The sequence below is a fragment of the Bactrocera tryoni genome, chromosome 3, assembly GCF_016617805.1.
Source record: "Bactrocera tryoni isolate S06 chromosome 3, CSIRO_BtryS06_freeze2, whole genome shotgun sequence".
In the NCBI taxonomy this organism is placed as follows: Eukaryota; Metazoa; Arthropoda; class Insecta; order Diptera; family Tephritidae; genus Bactrocera; species Bactrocera tryoni.
The window spans coordinates 78846115-78867731 of NC_052501.1; the positions used below are offsets into that span (position 1 = coordinate 78846115).

Here is a 21617-nt window from a genome sequence, read left to right on the forward strand (position 1 = left end):
GTTGTTGTTGTTGCTAAAAAATAAAACAAATCCTTACGTTGAATAATTTTGAGGCACGCTGCTTGATAACACGGGTCAATTCACTTTATAGTACATTATACGACACGACAATAGCAGCGACTGTGGTGAGTTTATGCGTTCGTGTATGTAAGTATGTTTGACCAAAACTATTGTGTTTTATAAATTGAGCGTTGACATTTTTAATGCTGGCAAATATATTTACATACAAACACCAATTTTACAACTGACACATACACAAACAACCGAAAAAAATATAAATTTTAAATAACCCACACAGCATCCGCCGGAAGTAAACTGGCATACACATACACGTTTACATATGCACACACACGCGCTAACACAGTACTGCATATACATACATACACATATTAAGCCTATCACAAGCGAAGCTTAAGAAAACACTTCACATTATACCCCCTACCAACGGTTATAAGTAACCGAAATATAACTGAATTTATTTTACTCCAATAATTAGCCAAATAATATCAAACCTGAAAGCACCATGCAACCACACACAAATTATTCAAAAATATTTTTCGTTTTTTTTACAAAACATTACTTATATTGTACTATTGTTGTTTATGCACATAAATTTGTATGTAGTTATTATAAACATTAGCGTTAATCGAAAAAATCCTAAGTTGCAAGCGCAGAAGAAACACATTACTCGTTAATTAGTTGAGTGCAGTTTAATGAAATGAACCGTTAGAGGAAGTAAAGTTGTATATTTTATAGTGACCACACATACTGCGTTCATTTTGGTTATATTTATATTTATAAATTTTTGTTTTATTTTTATTTTCATTATATTGTATATGTAAAGTACTTGCGTAACATTTACGAAACTTAAAATGTACATGAAGAAGTCTATGCATAAATGTTCGAATTAATTATTATTAGCTTTTAATTTAACTTTTATGGTTTCGGCTGCTGTTCTTAACTTCAACATATAAATTCTTTGCAATTGTTTTTAGTGCTGCAACTAATTCCCTACGCTGTAGGTTCAACATTTACGCTCTCTAGTGGTTTTTCTTATTTTTCTTCTTCTTACGATGTGGTTTCTTCCTGTTCTTTCGTTCCTATTTCTTGCCACCCTTACCACTGTCTTCTGTGCTTTTAGCAGATTTATCATCGGCTTTTTTATCTTTGTCCTTTACATCTTTGCCATCCTTCTCCTTATCTTTATCCTTATTCTTCTCTTTCTCCTTTTCCGCTTCCTTGTCGGCCTTTTTACCTTCCTCCGCATCACGATTCGTCAATTTGTTATTGATGAGATTGTGCAATGCAATGATGGAGCGCACCATAGACGCCAAATAGACGACCAGCATTTGATCGTTCGTTTTAACATACATGGTTTCGGTAAATTGTTCACTCGTTATGTCGGGTAATAAGTTGAAGATATCCTGCAGCTGGTATACAATTTGATGATTGATGGGCATTTTGCCATCACCAACACGTTGCAAATAGTTTTTGATGTCATGCAATTGTGCGTTTAAGCCTTTCAAACCCATTAATTGGTTGGTAATTTTTTGTGAGAGGCTGCCGACTGTGGTGTCCTTGATATCGCGTAGTAAATGTTCAACGCCCACTTCCTCGGCTTCTTCAGCGCCAATTTCGCTGGGCACATGTTCGAAGGTTTTGCTCGTCGGTGAACCATCATCATGCACCTCTTCTATTGCGATGTAAGCTTCAGTTGGTAAACCTAAATCTTTGGGTTTCGCATCAATTATCACCAGCACTGAGTTGGGGCAATAGCGACGTATTAACTCGTTTATGGCAATATCATTTTGATGTAGTTTAGGACCGGTGTGATACCAGCCGACAACACGCTCGCGTGCATTTACTTTCTTGAACATGCCATACATATTTTCCAAATAATCATGATCTAAGAACCACACCGACTTGTCTTTGTCATCCTCATCGAAAGGAACTTGATAAATATAGTAAAGTAATTAAAAAACCAAGTTGAGTTGTAAGTATTTCTCATATACATACCAGCAAAACTGTTGGAGACATCAAGAATTCCTTTTGAACGCCAACAACCCAGTAACACACCGACAACACGTCTCTGGTTTCCGATTTTGCCCATACGGTTGAAGTGATCCACCACAGACAGCAACACCAGTGGGTGCACAATCACCTTGTTTACATTTACCTCCAGTGATGGCATTTTATTTATTTCCTATTATTTATCTTAATATTTGTAAGGTCGATGGTAAAATTAAAACCAACTAGATGACTTTTGGAAAACTTTTGCTAATAATGCCGATCAAGAACAAGAGCAATGACAGTGGAATAAATTGTGTGATGTTGTCGGCACTGACAACTGAAGTCGATAAAATAGTTGAACTGATAACAGAGTGTGTAGCATTGCAGATTGTTTCTTATGAAAACGTTGCATGTTTTTTATAAAAGATGTATTAAATTATTATTATTAATACAATAATATGAAGTATATGCCCAACTTGAATATCATAATAAATTTTTCTTTTAGATATTTTTTTAAGTGTATACCCAACTTGAATATTAAAATAATTTTTTGCTTTAGTTCTCTGTCCTTAATTATTTTCAGCCGATAGATGCCGCCGTAAACAGAGTGCATTGATTACGATTTTTTCTTTGCGCAATTATTTGATTGCAAGTTGAGAGTAGGAAACTCTTTTTTTCCTATTTCGCTTTTATGTCAGTTTCTACTTTCTACTATACTTCGTAAGTTGATTTAACATCGGTCGGAATATGTTTTTATAGTTTAATAAATTTTAGTTATATTAATATTAAAATTGTCAAATAAGCGTTTTATTGAAAGCATATAGTTTTATTTGGTGTTACTATTTGTTAAATTGTTGTGAAAAATAATTGTAAAAAATGTCCAAGGTGCATTGTGGCAGCAGATCCTTACATGTTCGGCAGATTGCTTAAGCTGCTTTTAAGCTCAAATATTTTCAGTTCAGTGCCAAAGAAGGTGTTCGAACATATAATATGTGACCCTAATTAGTAAAATTTATAGGTTTTTGAACCAACAAATGTTTTTTTGTTGCAATTTTTATTCCTCGCATGACCAATTTTAATCATATTTTGTCCTACCTCGAATAGGGCTGCCAACTTCTACGCAATCGTGCTGATGCGTCGCTATGAAAAAATGGGTGTGCGTTCAAATCAGTGACCTTGCCTTTGATTATAAGAAAGTGACATAGTGCTTTAATTTCAATTGGGAATTTTCCCATTTTGCAATAAAGATAAACTGAAATGTATGTCATATTATTTAAAAGTTATCATTTGATTACATATTTCGGGTAAAGCACGACAGTTGGCAGTCCTAAAATAACCGCCATTTTATTTTAGTTATATGTTCTTTTGGACGGTTTCAGTGCTGTCATGAATCAATGTAAATATGAGTGACTAATAGCGATAGTGATAAGCGCCGCAATTTTACCTCATCGTTAAAAAATTTTGTGTTTAATAGAAGCAAAAAAAAAGTGTTGCGAAAACTTGGCTTATAATGTTAATTAAATGCACAAAAGTATAAACGAGCTATGAATGAAATTGCCGAGTTGCCACGCGAAGAGCTAACGAATGGCAGCTGATGGTTGGTTGGCTGACTAGCTAGCCTGTGCATGAATGAACCAGGAATGCAATGAATATCGACTAGTTTCTCTGGCTGGCTGGTTGGTTGGGTGTTAGCACTTTCATATTTACGTATAAATAAAACTATTTTGAAAGTCGTGAAAATTTTATCGCTATTGCATATTAAATGATAACAGACAAGTTGATAATTTTAAAATCGATTCGTTTCCACTATGGTATGCAAGGCCGACTACGTGAGAGTTACTGATGCCAAGAAAAAACATAAAATTGATTTTCTCAATTTAACGTCTAGACTTGGACAATATCATGGCCTGGTGTAGTTAGTTAAAAGTCCAATGTAAAAGTGATACGTGATTTTTATATCCAATTAATTGAAAATTATATAAACGTGTACAACTAAAGTACATATTTAAGCCGAGCTGAATTACATAGGTATATAAAATTAGTGAAACATGCAGTTTTTTCGCAGCTTAAATGAGTCATATTTTGTGCACTGATGTAATATTTAAATTTAGAAAATTTCAGTATTTGCAAACAATTGAATAAATATTGTAAACTTTTCACGCTGCTCATAAACTTGGATCATATGCTAATCACTGTGCCAGATGTGACAACAGTCAAAGCAATCTGCTAAACATCTTCGTAAACAAAATATTCAGTAGGGTCGGGCGAAATCTACTTTCACCATACCAATGTGCGAATTTAAAGTCTATATTTTAAAATATAATACATGCATTAACTTATTTGATACATTATTGACCCGTTCAGTAGAAAAAAAAAACAAGATATTGATTTCTTATTTTCATACTGTTGAATAATTCCATTCAACCCATTTCAATTGTTCATCATTTTTATTATTGCTGTGCATTTTTTGACGCTATTGAATCTTTATTTGGTTTTACAGTTCTAAACGTACCCGATCACAAAGGCATGAAGACCTAAATTTAAAGCCGATAATTAAATTAGAGAAGAGAGCAGAATCGTAGAGAACTTTAGAACGACTAAAACGCAAACGGTGGTAGGGGAACACGTGCGTCGCAACAAATACTGCTACTGCTACTACTGTCTGCTGCTGCTACTGTTGTTTGCGCGAGAAGGGTGACCCCCTTTGCTTATTGGAATTGAGTGTAAACTTGGTGGACATGATTTTCGACTGATTTGAAAATAATACAAAAAACGAGAAGCAAAGAAACTGAGAAGAAGAATTAGCTACTGAAGAGCAATTAAGCTGCTGCATGAAAAAAGCTGAGTGAAATGAAAACAAATACAACTACTTTTGTATGTTAAAAACAAAATGTAGTGCCTTTGGAGTGTAAAACTGCTGTGGATAATTTTTTTTGTAACGTTAATGTAGCAACATACCCTTACGACATAAATATTTAGCTATAATTTATATACGTTAAATAAGCATAACAATGTCGTTCATAAATAATCTTAAGAAAGTATTCCACCTTGGTGGTGGTGAGGCGAAAAAGAAACGCCTCTATAATAACATCAAAATGGACACAGATCCGGCGGAGTTTTGGGAAATGGTAGGCGAGTTGGGAGATGGAGCTTTTGGCAAGGTTTATAAGGCGCAGCACAAGGAACAAAAACGCTTTGCTGCGGCAAAATTGTGCACATTAGAAGATGAAGAGAATCTAAGTGATCACATGGTTGAAATAGATATTTTGTCAGAGATAAAGCATCCAAATATTGTGGAGTTGTATGAAGCCTTCTCAATTGAAGACAAGCTGTGGGTGAGTTTTTACAGTCAAACATGCATGTATGTATGTGATATACTGCTACAATTTATCTCTTTCTGCAAAAAAAAATCTACTATTTTTGTTCATAAATGCGCAAAACTTTGTTATTTTGCAGATGTTAATTGAGTATTGCGATGGCGGTGCACTTGACAGCATAATGGTGGAATTAGAGAAACCACTCACGGAACCACAAATAGCCTACGTTTGCCGGCACATGACTGAAGGTTTAAATTTTCTACACAATAATAAAGTAATCCATCGAGATTTAAAAGCTGGGAATGTATTACTAACCATGGAAGGCGGTGTCAAATTAGGTTTGTACATTATGTTTGCTATAAAAAATAAATTATAATTTCTTTATTCGCTTTACAGCTGATTTTGGCGTGTCGGCTAAGAATAAGCATACTTTACAAAAGCACGACACATTCATAGGCACACCTTATTGGATGGCGCCAGAGCTAGTGTTGTGTGAAACATTTCGGGATAATCCTTACGATTTAAAAGTGGATATCTGGTCACTGGGCATAACATTAATCGAGTTAGCACAAATGGAACCACCAAATAGTGAAATGTCACCGATGCGTGTTTTATTGAAAATACAAAAAAGCGATCCCCCCACACTGGATCAGCCATCAAAGTGGAGTAAGGAATTCGTTGACTTTCTAAAGAAAGCTTTGGTCAAAGTGAGCGCCTCTTAAGCAATATGCCATAATTATTTTCTTAAATTTATATATGCACATGCATTTTCTTATTCTAGGATCCACAACAACGTCCACCTACAGATATTTTATTACAACATAAATTCATTAATTGTGAACTAGACGCTAAACCCATAAAAGACTTATTATTAGAATATAAAGCTGAAGTTGTTGAAGAAGTTGTCGATGATGATGCTGAGGTAAGCGTTATTTTGTGTATTTCTAACAGTGCCTTACTATTATATGTATATTTACATATATACATATTTCTGTAGCATGTACAGTTTGTATGTACAAGTGCAAAAATAAACACATGCTTTCATTATTTAATAATTAATAAGTATAATATAATAATTTATTTACACGCTGCTAATTACCTCGCGCAATGCGTTCTTTTCCATAAAACTGCACACTAATATTGCAAATAAAATAAACAAATTATTTGTATACGTTTCACGTACATTGTTGTTGCTTTTAGAAGCTTAAACGCCAAGTGAAGCGGCGCTCTCTTTATCAGAGGGTTGGTAAGTCGGTGGTGGACTGCTGAGCGACCTCGTGTGTCGTTTATTGTTTACCACAGAATTTTTCATGTCGTTTTTTCTAACTTTTCATTAAAGTTTAATTAATGATTGCATGCCATATTTTTTGAAATTGCATCATATCGTTAACAACATTTTGTTTTTCGATTGATTTTTTGAAAAATCATACATTTCGAATTCATGACAATAATTTTTTTTTATTTAAAATTGTGAGTTTTTCTTATTCGAAAAAATTTGAATGGTTTTCTGAATTATAGAGCTTTAAACATTATGAAATGCAAAACCAAAACTAACAAAAACAAAAAAAATATGGAAAAATTAATAAAAATATACATAAATTTTATTAATTAAAATAATTTTAATTTTTTTCAATTGTTAATTAATAGATCGGAAATTAATAATTTTTTTAATTTTAAAATTAAAAATATATACATAAAAAAATAATTTTTATTTTTATTGAAATTTTAAAAATGTTTTTTTTTTTTAATTTAAATTTTTTTTTAATTAATTAAATTTTCAATATTTATATAATTAAAATTATTAACTTTTTAAATTTTTAATTAATGAAAATTAGTTTAACTTTTTTGTTTGTAATTTCTAAGTAATTAAAATTGTTCTTTACTTTTAATTTATTTTTTAAATTCAATTGACTAATTTTTTTTTTAATTTTTAGTGAATTAAAATTAATTATTTTTGTTTTAGTTTAATTAATTTAAATTAATTGTATTTGTTTTAATTTTTAATTAATTTAAATTAATTTAAAAAATTTTAATTTATAATTAAACAACTGTTTTGTTGGATATATTAACGGAAACTAATAAAGTTTTTTTTTAACGTTTTTAATTAAAATCTCAAAACACAAGTAATTGTATTTTCAATAATTATATAATTTTTTGTAAAAATTATAAATTTGTAAATCACCTCGCACATCCGTAAATTCAGTGTCATCGTAAGCTTTTTCGTAGCACCATCTCTTCATTTTCTAATTTTTAGATTAGTCAAAATTTTTTCGTTTCCAAATTTACTGTAGTCGCTATATTTTATTATACATAAAGTGCATATAATATTTAACAAAAATCGTATATAAAAAAGCTTTAAAGAAAATATATATTTTTTTCATATTTCATTTGTTAAATTAAAATTTTGAAAAAGTATTTATTGACTACTATAATTAATTTTTTTTAGATAATTCGAAATTAATTTCTTTAATTCTAAATTAAAATTCTTTTTGAAAATTCGAAATTAAAATTTTTTTCGAAAATTCAAAATTAATTTTTTTTAATTCGGAACTAAAATTTTTTTTGAAAAATCAAAATTAAATTTTTTTTCGAAAATTCAAAATTTTTTTTTAATTCGGAATTAAATTTTTTTCGAAAATTCAAAAATAAATTTTTTTCGAAAATTCGAAATTAATTTTTTCTAATTCGAAATTAAAGTTTTTCCGAAATTCTAAATTGAAATTTTATTTTGAAAATTCGAAATCAAATTTTTTTTCGAAAATTCGAAATTAATTTTTTTTAATTCGAAATTAAAATTTTTTTTTTGAAAAATCGCAATTTAATTTTTTTTCTAAAAAATTAAAGAAACATTATAAAACTAAATATAATATTTTATATAAACTGAAAATATGAAATATAAACTAAATTTATATATATTTTTTAAACAGTTTCGTGCTTATTTATTATAATTGTGATCATTTATTTATATACCGTTTATGTTAAATATCTGCAAAAGTGCAATAATCTTATAAATATTGTGTATTTCAACATAAACAATTTTCCTTCAACTTAGGAACCCCGCAACTCGGCGCTCCGGCTCGACCTGGACGATGACTCTGCCTCTTTGCAGAGCCAAGATATTGACAAACGTAAGCTTCACCTTCTCATACACTTACACATATACAAACACAAACACGCATTCGTTGTTGTGCCAAGCTTAGCCATATGATACGATTTATTTAGTTCCAGGTACCCCAACATCAGTATCTATGGACTCTAAAGAACCAAATCAAACAAATAGTATACCACAAAGTAAACTATCACAACAACAAGGCGGAGCTGCAGATAATGCTTCACCTGTTTTGCAAAAAACTCTTGAAAATAATATAACACCATCTTCTAAGGGGGCCAAAGAGGATGAACCAATATTTAGCGTTAATAATACGCCCAAAGATAATGACACGAGTAATAAGACGCTTTCAACAGCTGGAGTGGCCAGTAAGCAAGCAGTTGCTACCAACACTGCCAACGAAGCTGCTGATAGTCTTCCTGAGAGAGGCGTTGACGCCGATAGGAAGGTGAGTAATGCACACATTTAGTAAATAAGAAACCTTTTACTTACTAAATTCTCGCTTTTTAACAAATAGATCACCAAAAAAGAGAAGGGTAAAGCGCCACCACCACCGTCTACTGCTGCTGTAATCACCAAGCCGACCGAAGCACCAATACCCACAACGGCAACTGCCAACGCACGCGCTGAGCCGGAGAAGCGCAGCAACGAAGAACGTACACAAGCACCGCTAGCGCCTATGACGGTGCCCATCGAGCTGACCAAAAATGTGGAAATCGATGTACAAACAACGCTTGCCGCACAAGCTGCACAAGAGCAAGCGCACGTGCCAGCACCACCATCGCCGACCACATCATCGGCAGCGGTTTCGGTGAATTCCGCTTCGTCGTCGTCGGTAAAGAGCGGTGCTATGCTCAGCTCCAGCACTTCGCTCATCACCATAAATAGCGAGGCGTCGCCAACCGGCACGCCAACTCGTGCATTCAACAATCAGGCACAACAACAACAGCAACTACAAAATATAGTTCATCCCAATAGCTTGGAAGCTGGCGTCAGTCAGATAAGAGTCGTGACCAGCACGCATCCACCGGTCATAATTGACAATTCAGTGCCGGCTGCCGCTGCTGCAGTGCCGCAAAGTGAAGTGATCATTGTTTCGAATGATTTGAATAAGAGCACACATGTGCCGGAATCTTCAACTGATGATGATTTCACTTCCTTCGATGACAGTCTGGGCGATTCACCGCTATCACCCCGTCAGTCATCCATGATAGTGGCCGTTTGCGAGGAGAACACCGAGGAAACGGACAAGGCTGACATAAACACCGAAAGTAATCAGTCCATACGCGGTAAAGGTTCGCGTGCGCGCAAATTAGACGAGAGTGAGGTGCTAATAGTTAGCCCATCTTATGTGGATGATGATTCTGCGTACAATACAGCCACCGGCAGTCACGAACACAGCGAACATCTAATGGACACTAGTCACGTGTCTGTTGTGACTGTTGGCGATGAGATCAAAGTCAAGGATAGTAGTCATCTAAGCACCGATCAATATGATACGACACTCAGCAACGACAACAACAATCTGAATAATCAACGACCATTCATAAAGAATCACAATAACAACAACCACCAAAACGGCCAAATTATCGCTGGCACATCGACCGAAGATGTAAATATTATTATAAATCGTAATACACCACAAGACATTGGTGTCGGCAAACGACCGTCACCGGATAATAGCGTCGGTTCTATGGATTCGCGTACATTAAGCGATAGCGGTTCGTTGCGTTCGAGTGGCGGTGTGGTACGACGTGCTGTCGGCTTGAATATTGCAACGGTTGATCAGAGTGACGTTGAGAGTATCGGCACCACAACTAGTCATGATAGTCGTAATGAGGCGGAGACACCCATAATGGGCACGAAGATACCCGAAGATGAGGAAGTTGTCATACGACGTAAACAGGGTGCGCCGAAGATAGCACCCACTGGGCCGACTAAAGAGGAAATCGAATTACGTAATCTACGTAAGAAGACACGAAAACGTACGCGAAAATTCGAAATCGATGGTGTACAGGTGACAACCACCACCAGTCGTGTTATATACGGTGACGAGGAGTCGGGCAGACTATACGATGATCATGTGTTCCGCAAGCAAGAGTTGCGTGAATTGAAAATGTTGCAAAAGCAGGAGAAGAAACAGCAAAACGATTTGCAATTGAAGGAGCAAATAGCGCGTGAGCAACAGGATCGTCGTTTCGAGCAGGAGCGCATTTCGCTGGAGAAGACGTACGAAGCGGATATGGATACTTTGGCACGACAACAGAAGCAGTTGATTGAGCGCACGGAACAGGCTCAGGAGAGTGAGGTGAGTGAAAGTTTTTTTTTGTGTTTTGGTTTGACGGTCCAAGTAACCGAAACCGATTAGGACTGTCAACTTACTTGACTGACAGACAACTGGGTTCTCACCGTTGTGCCCTCTCTCCGTTAATACTTAACTTCTATATTTCGAAACTTCCTCAACTTCGAGAGGGAATTTCCCCATCACCTCAAGGCAATCGGTTGACCGGTCGTAAACTACGTCGCACCCACGTAATTGGCTGGATAAAGTGAAACGCAGACGAAGAAACTTCAGACTTGTCAAAACACTCCGAATCTCTTGATGTCAAGGAACATAATGAACTCCTCTCCAGGCAGTTTCTGCTTGGATGTTTTCGCAGAACTTGAAGTCAAACCAGCACCCGTTGCAGACGAAGAGTTCGTGTTGCCTATGGAATCTAAACTGACCCTTGCGCAACTTCGTTCTAGATACTGTAGCAGGCTAAACTCCTGCTTATCTAGAATCGACTCCGACATACTAAACATACATATGTCCATCGTGCAGTGAGTCCCCGCATGCCTCTAACCATCTCTTTGCATATCCAGCGCACCGAACTCATATAGCGCCCCTCTCCCTAGTTTCCGACCCCTTCGAAACAGCACGTTTCCTGGGCCTACCGTTAGATGGCTTCGGTGAAAACCAAACCCCCGACCCTTTACCACCGTAGCGGGGTTAGACAACCGCCACAAGAACAACAACATGGATGATTTCTGTGGCCACAACAAACCTTTTTTTTTTAATTTTTAAAACTTTTTTTTTCTTTTCTTTTCACAGTTGCGTAGCTCATCGAAACGCATACGTTCCGATCAAGAACAGGAATTGAAAATCTTCCGTGAGAATTTGAAACAAGAAATCCGTTTGCTCAAACAAGAGGTGGACTTGCTGCCCAAAGATAAACGTAAGGACGAATTCAAGCAACGTCGTTCCGCCATGGAGCTGGATCATGAGGAGAAAGAGCGCGCCTTCCTGGATTCGCTCAAAGAACGCCATGAATTGCTATTGCGACGCTTAAGCGAAAAGCATCGCGATCATCTTGCCACCATCAATCGTAATTTCCTACAACAAAAGCAAAATGCCATGCGTACACGCGAAGCGTTACTTTGGGAATTGGAGGAGAAGCAATTACACGAACGCCATCAGCTGTCCAAGCGCCACGTCAAGGAGTTGTGCTTCATGCAACGCCATCAAATGATTGTGCGACACGAAAAGGAATTGGATCAGGTGAAGAAAATGTTGCAACGCAAAGAGGAGGACATGATTAAGAAGCAGGCACTGGAGAAGCGCGCGCTGCCAAAGCGTATACGTGCCGAACGCAAAGCGCGCGATTTGATGTTCCGTGAGTCATTGCGCATATCCACGAATCTGGATCCAGAGGTCGAGCGAGAACGTCTTAAGAAGGTGTGTCTGTGATCTTTAATTTTGCAATAACATTTTTTTATATTTAATTTAAAAATTTCAGTTCCAAGAACAAGAAAAGAAACGCTACACGTTAGAGGAGCGTCGATTTGAAATTAAACACCAGAAGCAGTTGGAGGAATTGCGCGCCACACGTGAGGGTGCGATAAGGTAAGCACAAATTATATACGCTGAGTTGCTCAAAATTTGATTTGAGTCTGATTTATGCCTGATTTGAGGGAATCAGTCAACCGTTCCCATAACAGTCGGATCTAAGTGACCTGAACGGATCCGGATTTTTATCCGTCCAAAGACTGTCCACCTGGCACCATTCCTCGAAATTATTTTAGACATGTTTTGTGACACTACAATGACAACAGCAAAAATAATAAAAGTATAATATTTTTTCTAACCTCAAAAATTTTCAAAAATACAAATTAGTCTCGCAGTTTTTGAGATAACGATCTGAAATTTTATAAATGTTTATTTTGTTTCAAAAAGCTGCTCAGTTGTCGGAATCGCCGATATCGGACCACTATAGCATATAGCTGTCATACAAACTGATCTATCGAAATCAAGTTTTGTATGGCAATTTATCAATTTGACGAGGTTTCTTAACGAAATTTGGCATAGATTATTATCCAAGATAAAGCAATAATCTCCTAAGATATTATTCAGATCGGACCACTATAGCATATAGCTGTCATACAGCTATCTATCGAATCGATCTATCAAAATCAAGTTTTGTATGGAAAACTATTTGATTTGACAAGGTTTCTTAACGAAATTTGGCGTGAATTACTGTCCAAGTCAACCCAATAATCTCCGAAAATATTGTTCACATCGTACTATTATAGGGTATAGCTGTCATACAAACTGATCGTTTAAAATCAGCTTTTGTTTGGCAAAATTTATTATTTGACAAGATATCTTCACGAAATTTGGCATAGATTATTGTCTATGGCTACACAATAATCTTCAAAAATATTGTTCAGATCGTACAACTATAGCATATAGCTGCCATACAAACTGATCGTTAAAAATCAATATAAAGACTTTTTATACCCTTTTATACTTAAAAACTGCAACTGTAGAGGGTATTACAGCTTCAGTGCAGCCGAAATAAACGTATTTTTTTTTGTTTATTTTTTAGTTGTATGGAAACGTGTCTACCAATATTTTCTTTTAGGTTAGGTTAGGCATTGTTGGTTATCAAGTTATAGGTTATTGTTTCGAAGTGATTCAAATACTTTTATTTGTTCATTTTCATCACATTTAATGCTTTTTCCTCTCGTTCTTGCAGAGAACTCGAACAGCTGCAGAATGAAAAACGCAAAGCTTTGGTCGAACACGAACAGGCCAAGCTAACAGACATCGATGAGCGCCTAAAGGCTGAGTTGCGTGAATGGAAGGAGCAATTAGTACCTAGAAAGCAGGTAAATATTCGTTCAATTTAACGTGTTTGCCGTTATAATTTCCGCACGAAAGTTATTTATTTAACACTTTATTTGTTTTTGGTTTCAATGCAAAAGGCTAGCGGCTGAGTTGAGCGCGAATGGCGTAGTAAAAAGCATTCAAGCATTTGTCTAAGTTGAATTTGCAATAATTTTCGTTTATCATTTTGTGTATTTTGTGCAAAAGGTGTATTTATTTGTTGTTGTTAGTGAGTGGTTTTATTTTTTTGTTGTAATTTTTGTGAAGCATTTTTTTTTGTTTGTATAATACACCGAAAAGCGTATATATGTGTGTGCTGTGCACATATAGTTTGTTTAAATATATTTATGAGTTTATTTACATGCTCCTCACTCGCCTAGACAACCGCCTGAATGCGTCTGTGTTGTGCTTTAGTTGCTTAAGCTTCAACATTTTTGTTGTTTATTTTATATTTTAACAGTTTTGTATTGTTTGCAGCGTAAATATTTGATTTTCGATCGAAAGCTTTAATTTTAGGTGAAAGCTTTAATTTGTAGCGTGTTTAGTATTGGCTTTGCGCTCAACTCGGCGCTGTCTCTGGTGCTTAATTTACGGTGGCGTTGTCGGGCTTAACTGTATTTCTTAAATTTATTAATAATTTTTGTTATTATTGGTATTTTCTATTGATTTAATTGGCAAGTTTGTTTTGTTGCGTCAAACTTGCCTAAAAAGCTTTACGAAAAAATGTTGTTTACTAAATACTTTTAAGGTTAAAACCTCAATTTAAAGACTTATCTCTTATGTATATCCTCTTCTCTTTTAACCGCTACATTTAATATGGCTTGAATTTCGGATATTAATAATGGTATTGAATTTAATACAACAAAATTTTACTACTACTAATCATTATATGCTGAAATTGCATGCAAACCTGCCAAAAATGCCAAAAAAAAATTCTAAAAAAATAAAAAAAAAAACAAAAATATTTATATACATAACTCCATATATTGGGCATGGGAAAATTTTGCTGTGTATGCTTTGGCGTTGGTACTGCTTTCCAAAAAAAAAAAAACCAAAATCCACAAAAAACTACTACAGAAGCTTATCGACACGCTTAACGCCATGTCTGAGCGTTTCGAGCAAAAATATGGTCCTATACCCGAACGCGTGCCCTTCACCAAGCAAGATATTGAGGTGCCCCTGCAGCTACGCGGCTTCTTCAATGACGCGCCACGCACGCTACCGCGCGGCCTCTTCCTCAGCGACAATCAAATGTTACGTTCACGCACCTACTTTACGCTCTCATCCGATCCGCGTGCCAAATTCACCGGCTCCACACCCGATCTGAGTCGCAGCGTGCCCACCACACCGATTTTTCGCAAATTTGCGCAACCGAAACTGCGCAGCGACAGCTTAGCGCTCGAGCGCGCGCCCAAATTACGTGAGCAACGCGCCAGCGAGGATATTGTTGAGTTGCGGCAGGCGCACGGTGTGCTCACGCCACGTTTTGCAGCCGCTGCTACGGTTACAGCGGCGCCAACAACAGCGGCGCCAACAACAGCGGCTTTAACAACGGCAACAAGTACCACCAACGACAGTATCGATATGCCAAGCGCGGCTGGCCAATTGAAGGCAATTAATGTGCAGACACCTACACTCGGCGCCAGTCGTCAAGTGGACACCGAACGGCCGACGCTTTCGACTTTTCGCAGCACAATGCCGCCGCCAACAAGTCAATATGCCACTACTACAACAAAGTCGTCTAGAGCGCCACTACGCGATGCGGATATTGTGCATGAACGCTTCAACAAAAGAGATAATGCAAGAGTTGTTGACCCAACAACCAAAGCAGCAGCATCTGCAGCAACAACAACAAGCGAAACCGAATTGCGTCAACAAGCGCAAAATCTGCTTTACTCCTCATCGTTTGCCATAAAACGGCCCTCACTCTATGGTAGCGGTCGCTCCTCGCTGGGCAGCACACAATCGCTCTACGACATTTACGAGGGCAGCACGCGCTTCAGCAACAGCAACGAACACACAACGCCACTGTCACCGCCGCCGCCGTCCTTGGGGTTGGCAGGCAAGCGTGCGAGCGCGCTGTTGGACAGCATTGAGCCCTCGTTGCGCGCCTCCATCAAGTTGAGCAGCGTGCAGGAGCTACAGAATTTGGATGATAACGAGGTGAAATACACGATACCGCGAATTGGCACAACCGATAGGAAGTCGAAGAACAAGAAAGCGTTCAGTCCGTTAGAAGAGGATTCAATGGCTTAGAGCAACGTCTGCGTGTGTGTGTGTGTGTGCACAAAGCGTAGTATACGTGCGGACATGCAAATAATAATAAAATATGTGGCTTATGCTAAGAGAAACGCAAATGAAATTCATAACTGTAAATTTTAAGGCCATTTAATACGCAAACGGAAAGAAAGTGATTTCTAAAAGAAAGAAATGAAATGGTTTACAAGTGTACTATCACTCCCAACTACTTACATCGCATATCTGCATACATACATATTCATGCTTTAAATAATTGCTGCTGCATAAGACATCGTTGTATCCACATATGTGTTGACACTAACTTTTTTCGTTTGTTTCCTATGTTTTTTGTATTTGTTCGGACACACTCCTTTCCATTGACCATTCCACGGCACTGCCATACATACAAACATAACTGCGTGTATGTGTGTTGGACACTAACTGCTGTAACTGTGCATAAATACATGTATATACTGGTGTGTGTGTGTGCGTTGGTGTGTTTTAGCATGTAACTACACTATGTAACAACTATGTAAATATGCTTCATACAAGCAATTTTCATTATATAGTGTAAGTGCGTTAGGAAAAACGTTGCCATATTTTTAAAAATTTTTTCTGTGTAATTAAATACCAAACAGCGCTATGCGTAAATCTAAACATTCCAAAGCAAGTATTTTTTCTTCAATAAAAATACAAATTAAAATGTATAGTTAAAATGAGAAGTATAGTATTAGGCGCACGCCTTCTTAAGCATTTCAAAAAATATTTGAAAAATTCAGTTATTCATAGAAAAATATAGATGATGGTCATTTAAACTTCCACAAACGCAATGAAGCACTGTTAAACGCTTTAAGCGCCTGAAAGTATGCCAAAAAATAAAACAAATATTTAAAAATACAGTTATTCATGCCAAAATATAAATGATGGCCATTTTAATTTATATATTCTCAAAGAAGCACTGTTAAACACTTTAGCGCCTGAAAGTATGCCAAAAAATAAAACAAATATTTAAAAAATTCAGTTATTCATATAAAAATATAAATAATGGCCATTTGAATTTCTAAATTCTCAATGAAGCACTGTTAAACGCTTTAAGCGCCTGAAAGTAAGTAAAAGAAAATTATTTTCTCTAAGCAAACATGAAATGTATTGCAATTTCTTTTCCGATTATATAAAAAAATATTTTAAACATTTAGTTATTCACAGAAAAATATAGATGGTGCCCAATTGAACTTCTGCAAGCTCAATGAAGCACTGTCAAACACTTTAAGCGCCTTGTATTATATTTTTTTCTTTTTCATTATTTATTCTGTTGCGCTGCATCATCTAAATTCTGCAAGCTCGATAAACTCTTTCAGTGCCTGAAAGTATGCCAAAAACTAAGCTTCTCAAAGAAATCATAAACATTATTTTTTTTCATTATTTATGCTCTTTCACTGGATAATATTGCAGTTTAATTGTAAATTAGCCGCAAGAAATGAGAATTTGCGCCCAAAAGATGCTACATACAATTTTCAAGCTACGGTGCGTTCGCACGTCTGCTTAAGAATTTCAAAAAATATTTAAAAAATTCATTTATTAAGCAGAAATACATATGATATGGGCATTTTTAATTGAAGGATCTTTTTGTTTTATAACAGCTGTGAACTGTAAAATTTTTTGTTTACGTAAATCCGATTATTTCGTGCGATCGTATTTCTATTGCCTACAATTAGGCGCATTATACTTTTTAAACCGATAAAATATCTGTTTGGGAGCAATAAAATGATGATGTTTTATAATACTAATAACATAAGAAATAAACACAAAATAAGAAAAAATTTACAAAAAAAAAATAAAAAAAATATAAAAAAGAAAGTAAAAAACATTTTCTGGATAAAAGTAAAAAAAAAAATTATATAAAAAATTAACTTTATTTATTACTCTTTTTGTTCTGTTTACTTAAATACGATTAACTTGGAATGTGACATTTTTTTGTGGTTATTGCCTACGCTTAGGCGTATCATAGTTCTAATTAACATTAAATAACGATTTAATATAATTATTTATAAAGCAAATGAGAAAAAAAAATTATTTATAAAAAAATAATTTCGTTAAAAAAAAGTTGTGCATACTTTTAGGCGCAAAAAAAGGCTTAAAAAGGGTAATTAATTAATTTAATTTCGTGTTTCCGCTTTTTCTGCAAAGAGCCAAAGAAATATTTATTGAATAGTAATCATTTCGTGAAAAATATTTTTTCATACTTTTAGGCGCACAGTCCGGTTTTTCTTTCAAAATAAATGTTTAATTATAGACCCAATTTATTAGGGAATACAAGCCACTGGATGTAGGTGTTTCAATATGCACTTATACAAGCGCGAGTGTTTAAAATGAAAAGATCCGTATATATAAAGAGTACGAAAGTTTCGAAACGACGTCCAATGCACTTAATCGCTGTTAGTCGGCGTGGGTGGAATCTTGTCGAACGAAGGTTGCTGTGTATAAGCGCTGTGTTGTTGGATGTTGTGTTGTCCTTGAGTGTAGTATTCTCAGGTGTGGTGGGTTGTAATAGAGTGCGGCAGTTCTTCTCAGATAGAGTGATGTAAGGTACATATATACTATGTAGAGTGGCTTAGCCCAGTTATACAAGAGTATGCGCCTAAAAGTATGCTAAATTATTTCTGAAATAAATTTTTATTTTTATATATTTTTGTCAAAAATTCGGGGTTTCTTGGAAGAGCCTAAATGATGCAAAACAATGAGCCTAAAACTATGCAAAGTTATGTCTTTTACGAAATTATAATTTTTAATATGTTTTTATAAATAATTTTTTGGCTCTTGTGTGTTTACTTTATGTATTATTTCATGATATTAGGTAAATTAACAACATGTAGCATACTTTTGGGCGCAAATACAAATTTAAGTAATTTCATTTAATTCCAGCGTTACTTTAATACTTTTTAATAATATTTTTTCCTATATAGTGATTTGCAATTAATTTCATTGCCATAAAAATCTTGCCAAAGTTTTGCTGCAGCTGCAAATACGCGCTTACCAAGCGGCGCGCTGCTTTTATTAAATAATAAATAAATATACATACACTTAAATTAGTATTAGTGTAGCATTTATAAATAAAATTTTCGATGCACTTATATTACAAAAACAAAAAAAACATACGCACGAGTGAGTTTTTAATATTAAAACAAAAAAACATATATTTTCCTACTAACATAAACACACGCAGCATAAAAGCAAGCAAGTAATGCCAAATATTTTACGAGTTATTAGCACTAATATAAACTAACTGCAAGCAATATCAAAAGAAAGTAAACAAAAATTAATTGTAAGGGTTTGCGTACATGGTGCGGGTAGGTGTGGTGTCAAAATGTGCGCTTATTTTACTGTAATATAAAAAATTATTTTTTATAATTAAAACAAATATTTTTAGGAATAAAAAAAAGCATTTTCAGATTAAAAAATATTTTTCATTATAAAAATAAATTTTTTCATAATAAAAAAGAATTTTATAATTAAAATAATTATTATTTTTTTAAATTAAAAAAAATATTTTCTATAATAAAACAAAAAAATTTTTGTAATTAAAAATATATATTTTGTAATAAAAAAATTCTATAATTAAAAAAAAGTATTTTCTATAATTAAAAATTTTTTTTCAATAATAAAAAAATTGTTTTCTTTAAACAAAAAAATATATTCCGTAATAAAAAAATATTTTTTTTCTATAGAAAAAAAGTATTTTATAAAATTTAAAATAAAATATTTTTTGTAGGTAAAACAAATAATTTTCCATAATTACGAAAATTTTTTCAATAATAAAAAAAATATTTTCTGTAAATAAAAAAATATATTCCATAATATAAAAAAATATTTTTTTCTGTAACTAAAAAAAAAAGTATTTTTTATAATTTAAAATAAAATATTTTCTGTAAATAAAAAAAATAATTTTCCATAATTACAAAAATTGTTTCAATAAATAAAAAGAAATATTTTCTATAATAAAACAAAATTTTCTATAATTAAAACAAATATTTTTTATATTACAGAAAAAAAATATTTTCTATAATAAGAAAAAAATTATAATTAAAAAAATTAAAAAAAAAAAAATTAACTTAAAATTTAATTAATTTTAATCAACAAAACCAAAAAAAGTGGCTTAGCTTTATGTCTTAACACTCTCCTAACATTTATCGCTGCTTAACATAACATAATCAATAACATATTTCTGCCTATGTAGGAAAGCATATTCATATGTACATACATGCATTATGTAAATAGCTAAACTACATAAGCGACTTAATACGAACATACTATTCTATATATTTCTATGTAATTGAATTTTTTGTAATTTTTCTCTTAACCGGCTCATCTTTCACACTCTCGGCTATTCTCCCACTATCGATACAACTAACTGATTATATAACCAAACTATACCATATTCAATTCCACTTAACGTTCATTTGACTCATCTGTTGTTGTTGTTGTACCGTTTGTTGTGGCACGTTTATCTTCTTTACATCATTTGGTTTGAATTTCATTTAAATTAGCGGCTGGAGGAGACATTCGCACAGCAATTGGACGAGATGGAATCGTTGTATGGCGGCGCACTGGTGGTCTCCATGCCGTCCGACACCTTACAGCGCGATCACTTTACCGGCTCCACACGCAGTAGTCTGTCGTCCTATTCGGAGGGTTGAAGGCATACTTTATTGACTAAAGTAATATTAAACAAAGAGGAAAAAATAAAGCGAGCAAAAAAAGAATAAAAATATTCCAAAAAAGAAAAAAAAAAGTTAGACAGCGGAATAAATAAAAATATATAATATATAAAATATATATAACGCAGTAAATAAATAGGCATATATGTATATGCGTATGAATATTAAATTAATTTAAATTCCAAAAAAAAAAATGCAGAAAAAACCATAAAAATTTAAGTAAAATTGCATGAAAGCGAAAGAAAGAAAAATTTTAATAAAATAATGCTAAAAACTGCATAAAACGAAAATTATTAAATTAAATTAAAGCGAGCATATAAAAAAATCGTAAAACAAAACGAAGCAAAGCATGCAAAGTTGAAACAGTTAGTCTGTCGAACAGAATGGCTAAGTAATTTTAAATATACACTTACACATAAATATATATAAATGAATATTTTTTAGTTTAATATTATCTGCTTATATATCCTAGTTCTACTTAATTATTATTATTATTATTATGATAATTATTTTGTGTGCGCCCAGCCAGCTGTCGCTGTCTACTGCGCCGCCGTTAAATATATTACACACACATACATGCCTACTACCTACCTACCTACCTACTACCTAGTTACATTCATACAAGTATATACAAACCTACCAATCTCCCCTTATTATACCAACCTCTATTATTATATACAACTTTACTTCCATTAATATTGTAAATATATATAAGCCTTCAAAAATAAATGATCCAATATTGTAATAGATCGTTAGAAATGCCTTTTTCATTAATCCCAAAATAAAGAAAAAAATAAATCAAGAAAAAACGTTAACTTAAGATTCCTTACAAGCTTTGCGATCGGTCACATATAAGCATATAGTGGTTCGATCCACACAATTTTTTCGGAGATTGCAAAATTGTCTTAGGCAATAACCTATGCCAAATTAGATGAAGATATCTAGTCAAAAGAAAAAGCTTTCCATACAAGCACTTGATTCCGAACGTTCAGCTTGTATGGCAGCTCTATGATATAGAATTCTGATCTTGAAAATTTCTTCAGATTTTGTAGAGTTGACTTGGAAAATATTCTATACCA

General features: G+C 34.0%; 2 protein-coding genes across 7 annotated transcripts; one reads left to right on the forward strand and one right to left on the reverse strand.

The window, feature by feature from the left end:
- Positions 1-691: 691 nt before the first annotated feature.
- LOC120772081 (26S proteasome non-ATPase regulatory subunit 7) lies at positions 692-2299 on the reverse strand. The gene is made up of 2 exons (XM_040100478.1): positions 2017-2299; positions 692-1951 (listed from the first exon to the last, which is right to left on the reverse strand). The coding sequence occupies exons 1-2, from the start codon at positions 2189-2191 to the stop codon at positions 1101-1103; spliced, it is 1026 nt and encodes a 341-aa protein (XP_039956412.1). The 5' UTR covers positions 2192-2299; the 3' UTR covers positions 692-1100.
- Positions 2300-2919: 620 nt separating this feature from the next.
- Positions 2920-20624, forward strand: LOC120772861 (serine/threonine-protein kinase 10). Of its 6 annotated transcripts, none has more exons than XM_040101684.1 (12): positions 2920-2983; positions 4511-5345; positions 5467-5665; positions 5724-6034; positions 6109-6249; positions 8380-8455; positions 8550-8884; positions 8954-10744; positions 11531-12154; positions 12216-12322; positions 13455-13587; positions 14663-16733. In XM_040101684.1, the coding sequence occupies exons 2-12, from the start codon at positions 5022-5024 to the stop codon at positions 15839-15841; spliced, it is 5220 nt and encodes a 1739-aa protein (XP_039957618.1). In that variant the 5' UTR covers positions 2920-2983; positions 4511-5021; the 3' UTR covers positions 15842-16733. The 6 variants fall into 6 exon arrangements, with proteins under 6 accessions (XP_039957618.1, XP_039957617.1, XP_039957621.1 ...); XM_040101683.1 differs by lacking the exon at positions 2920-2983 and adding an exon at positions 3393-3686; XM_040101687.1 differs by lacking the exon at positions 2920-2983 and adding an exon at positions 3393-3686 and having other exon boundaries at positions 8556-8884.
- Positions 20625-21617: the final 993 nt, after the last annotated feature.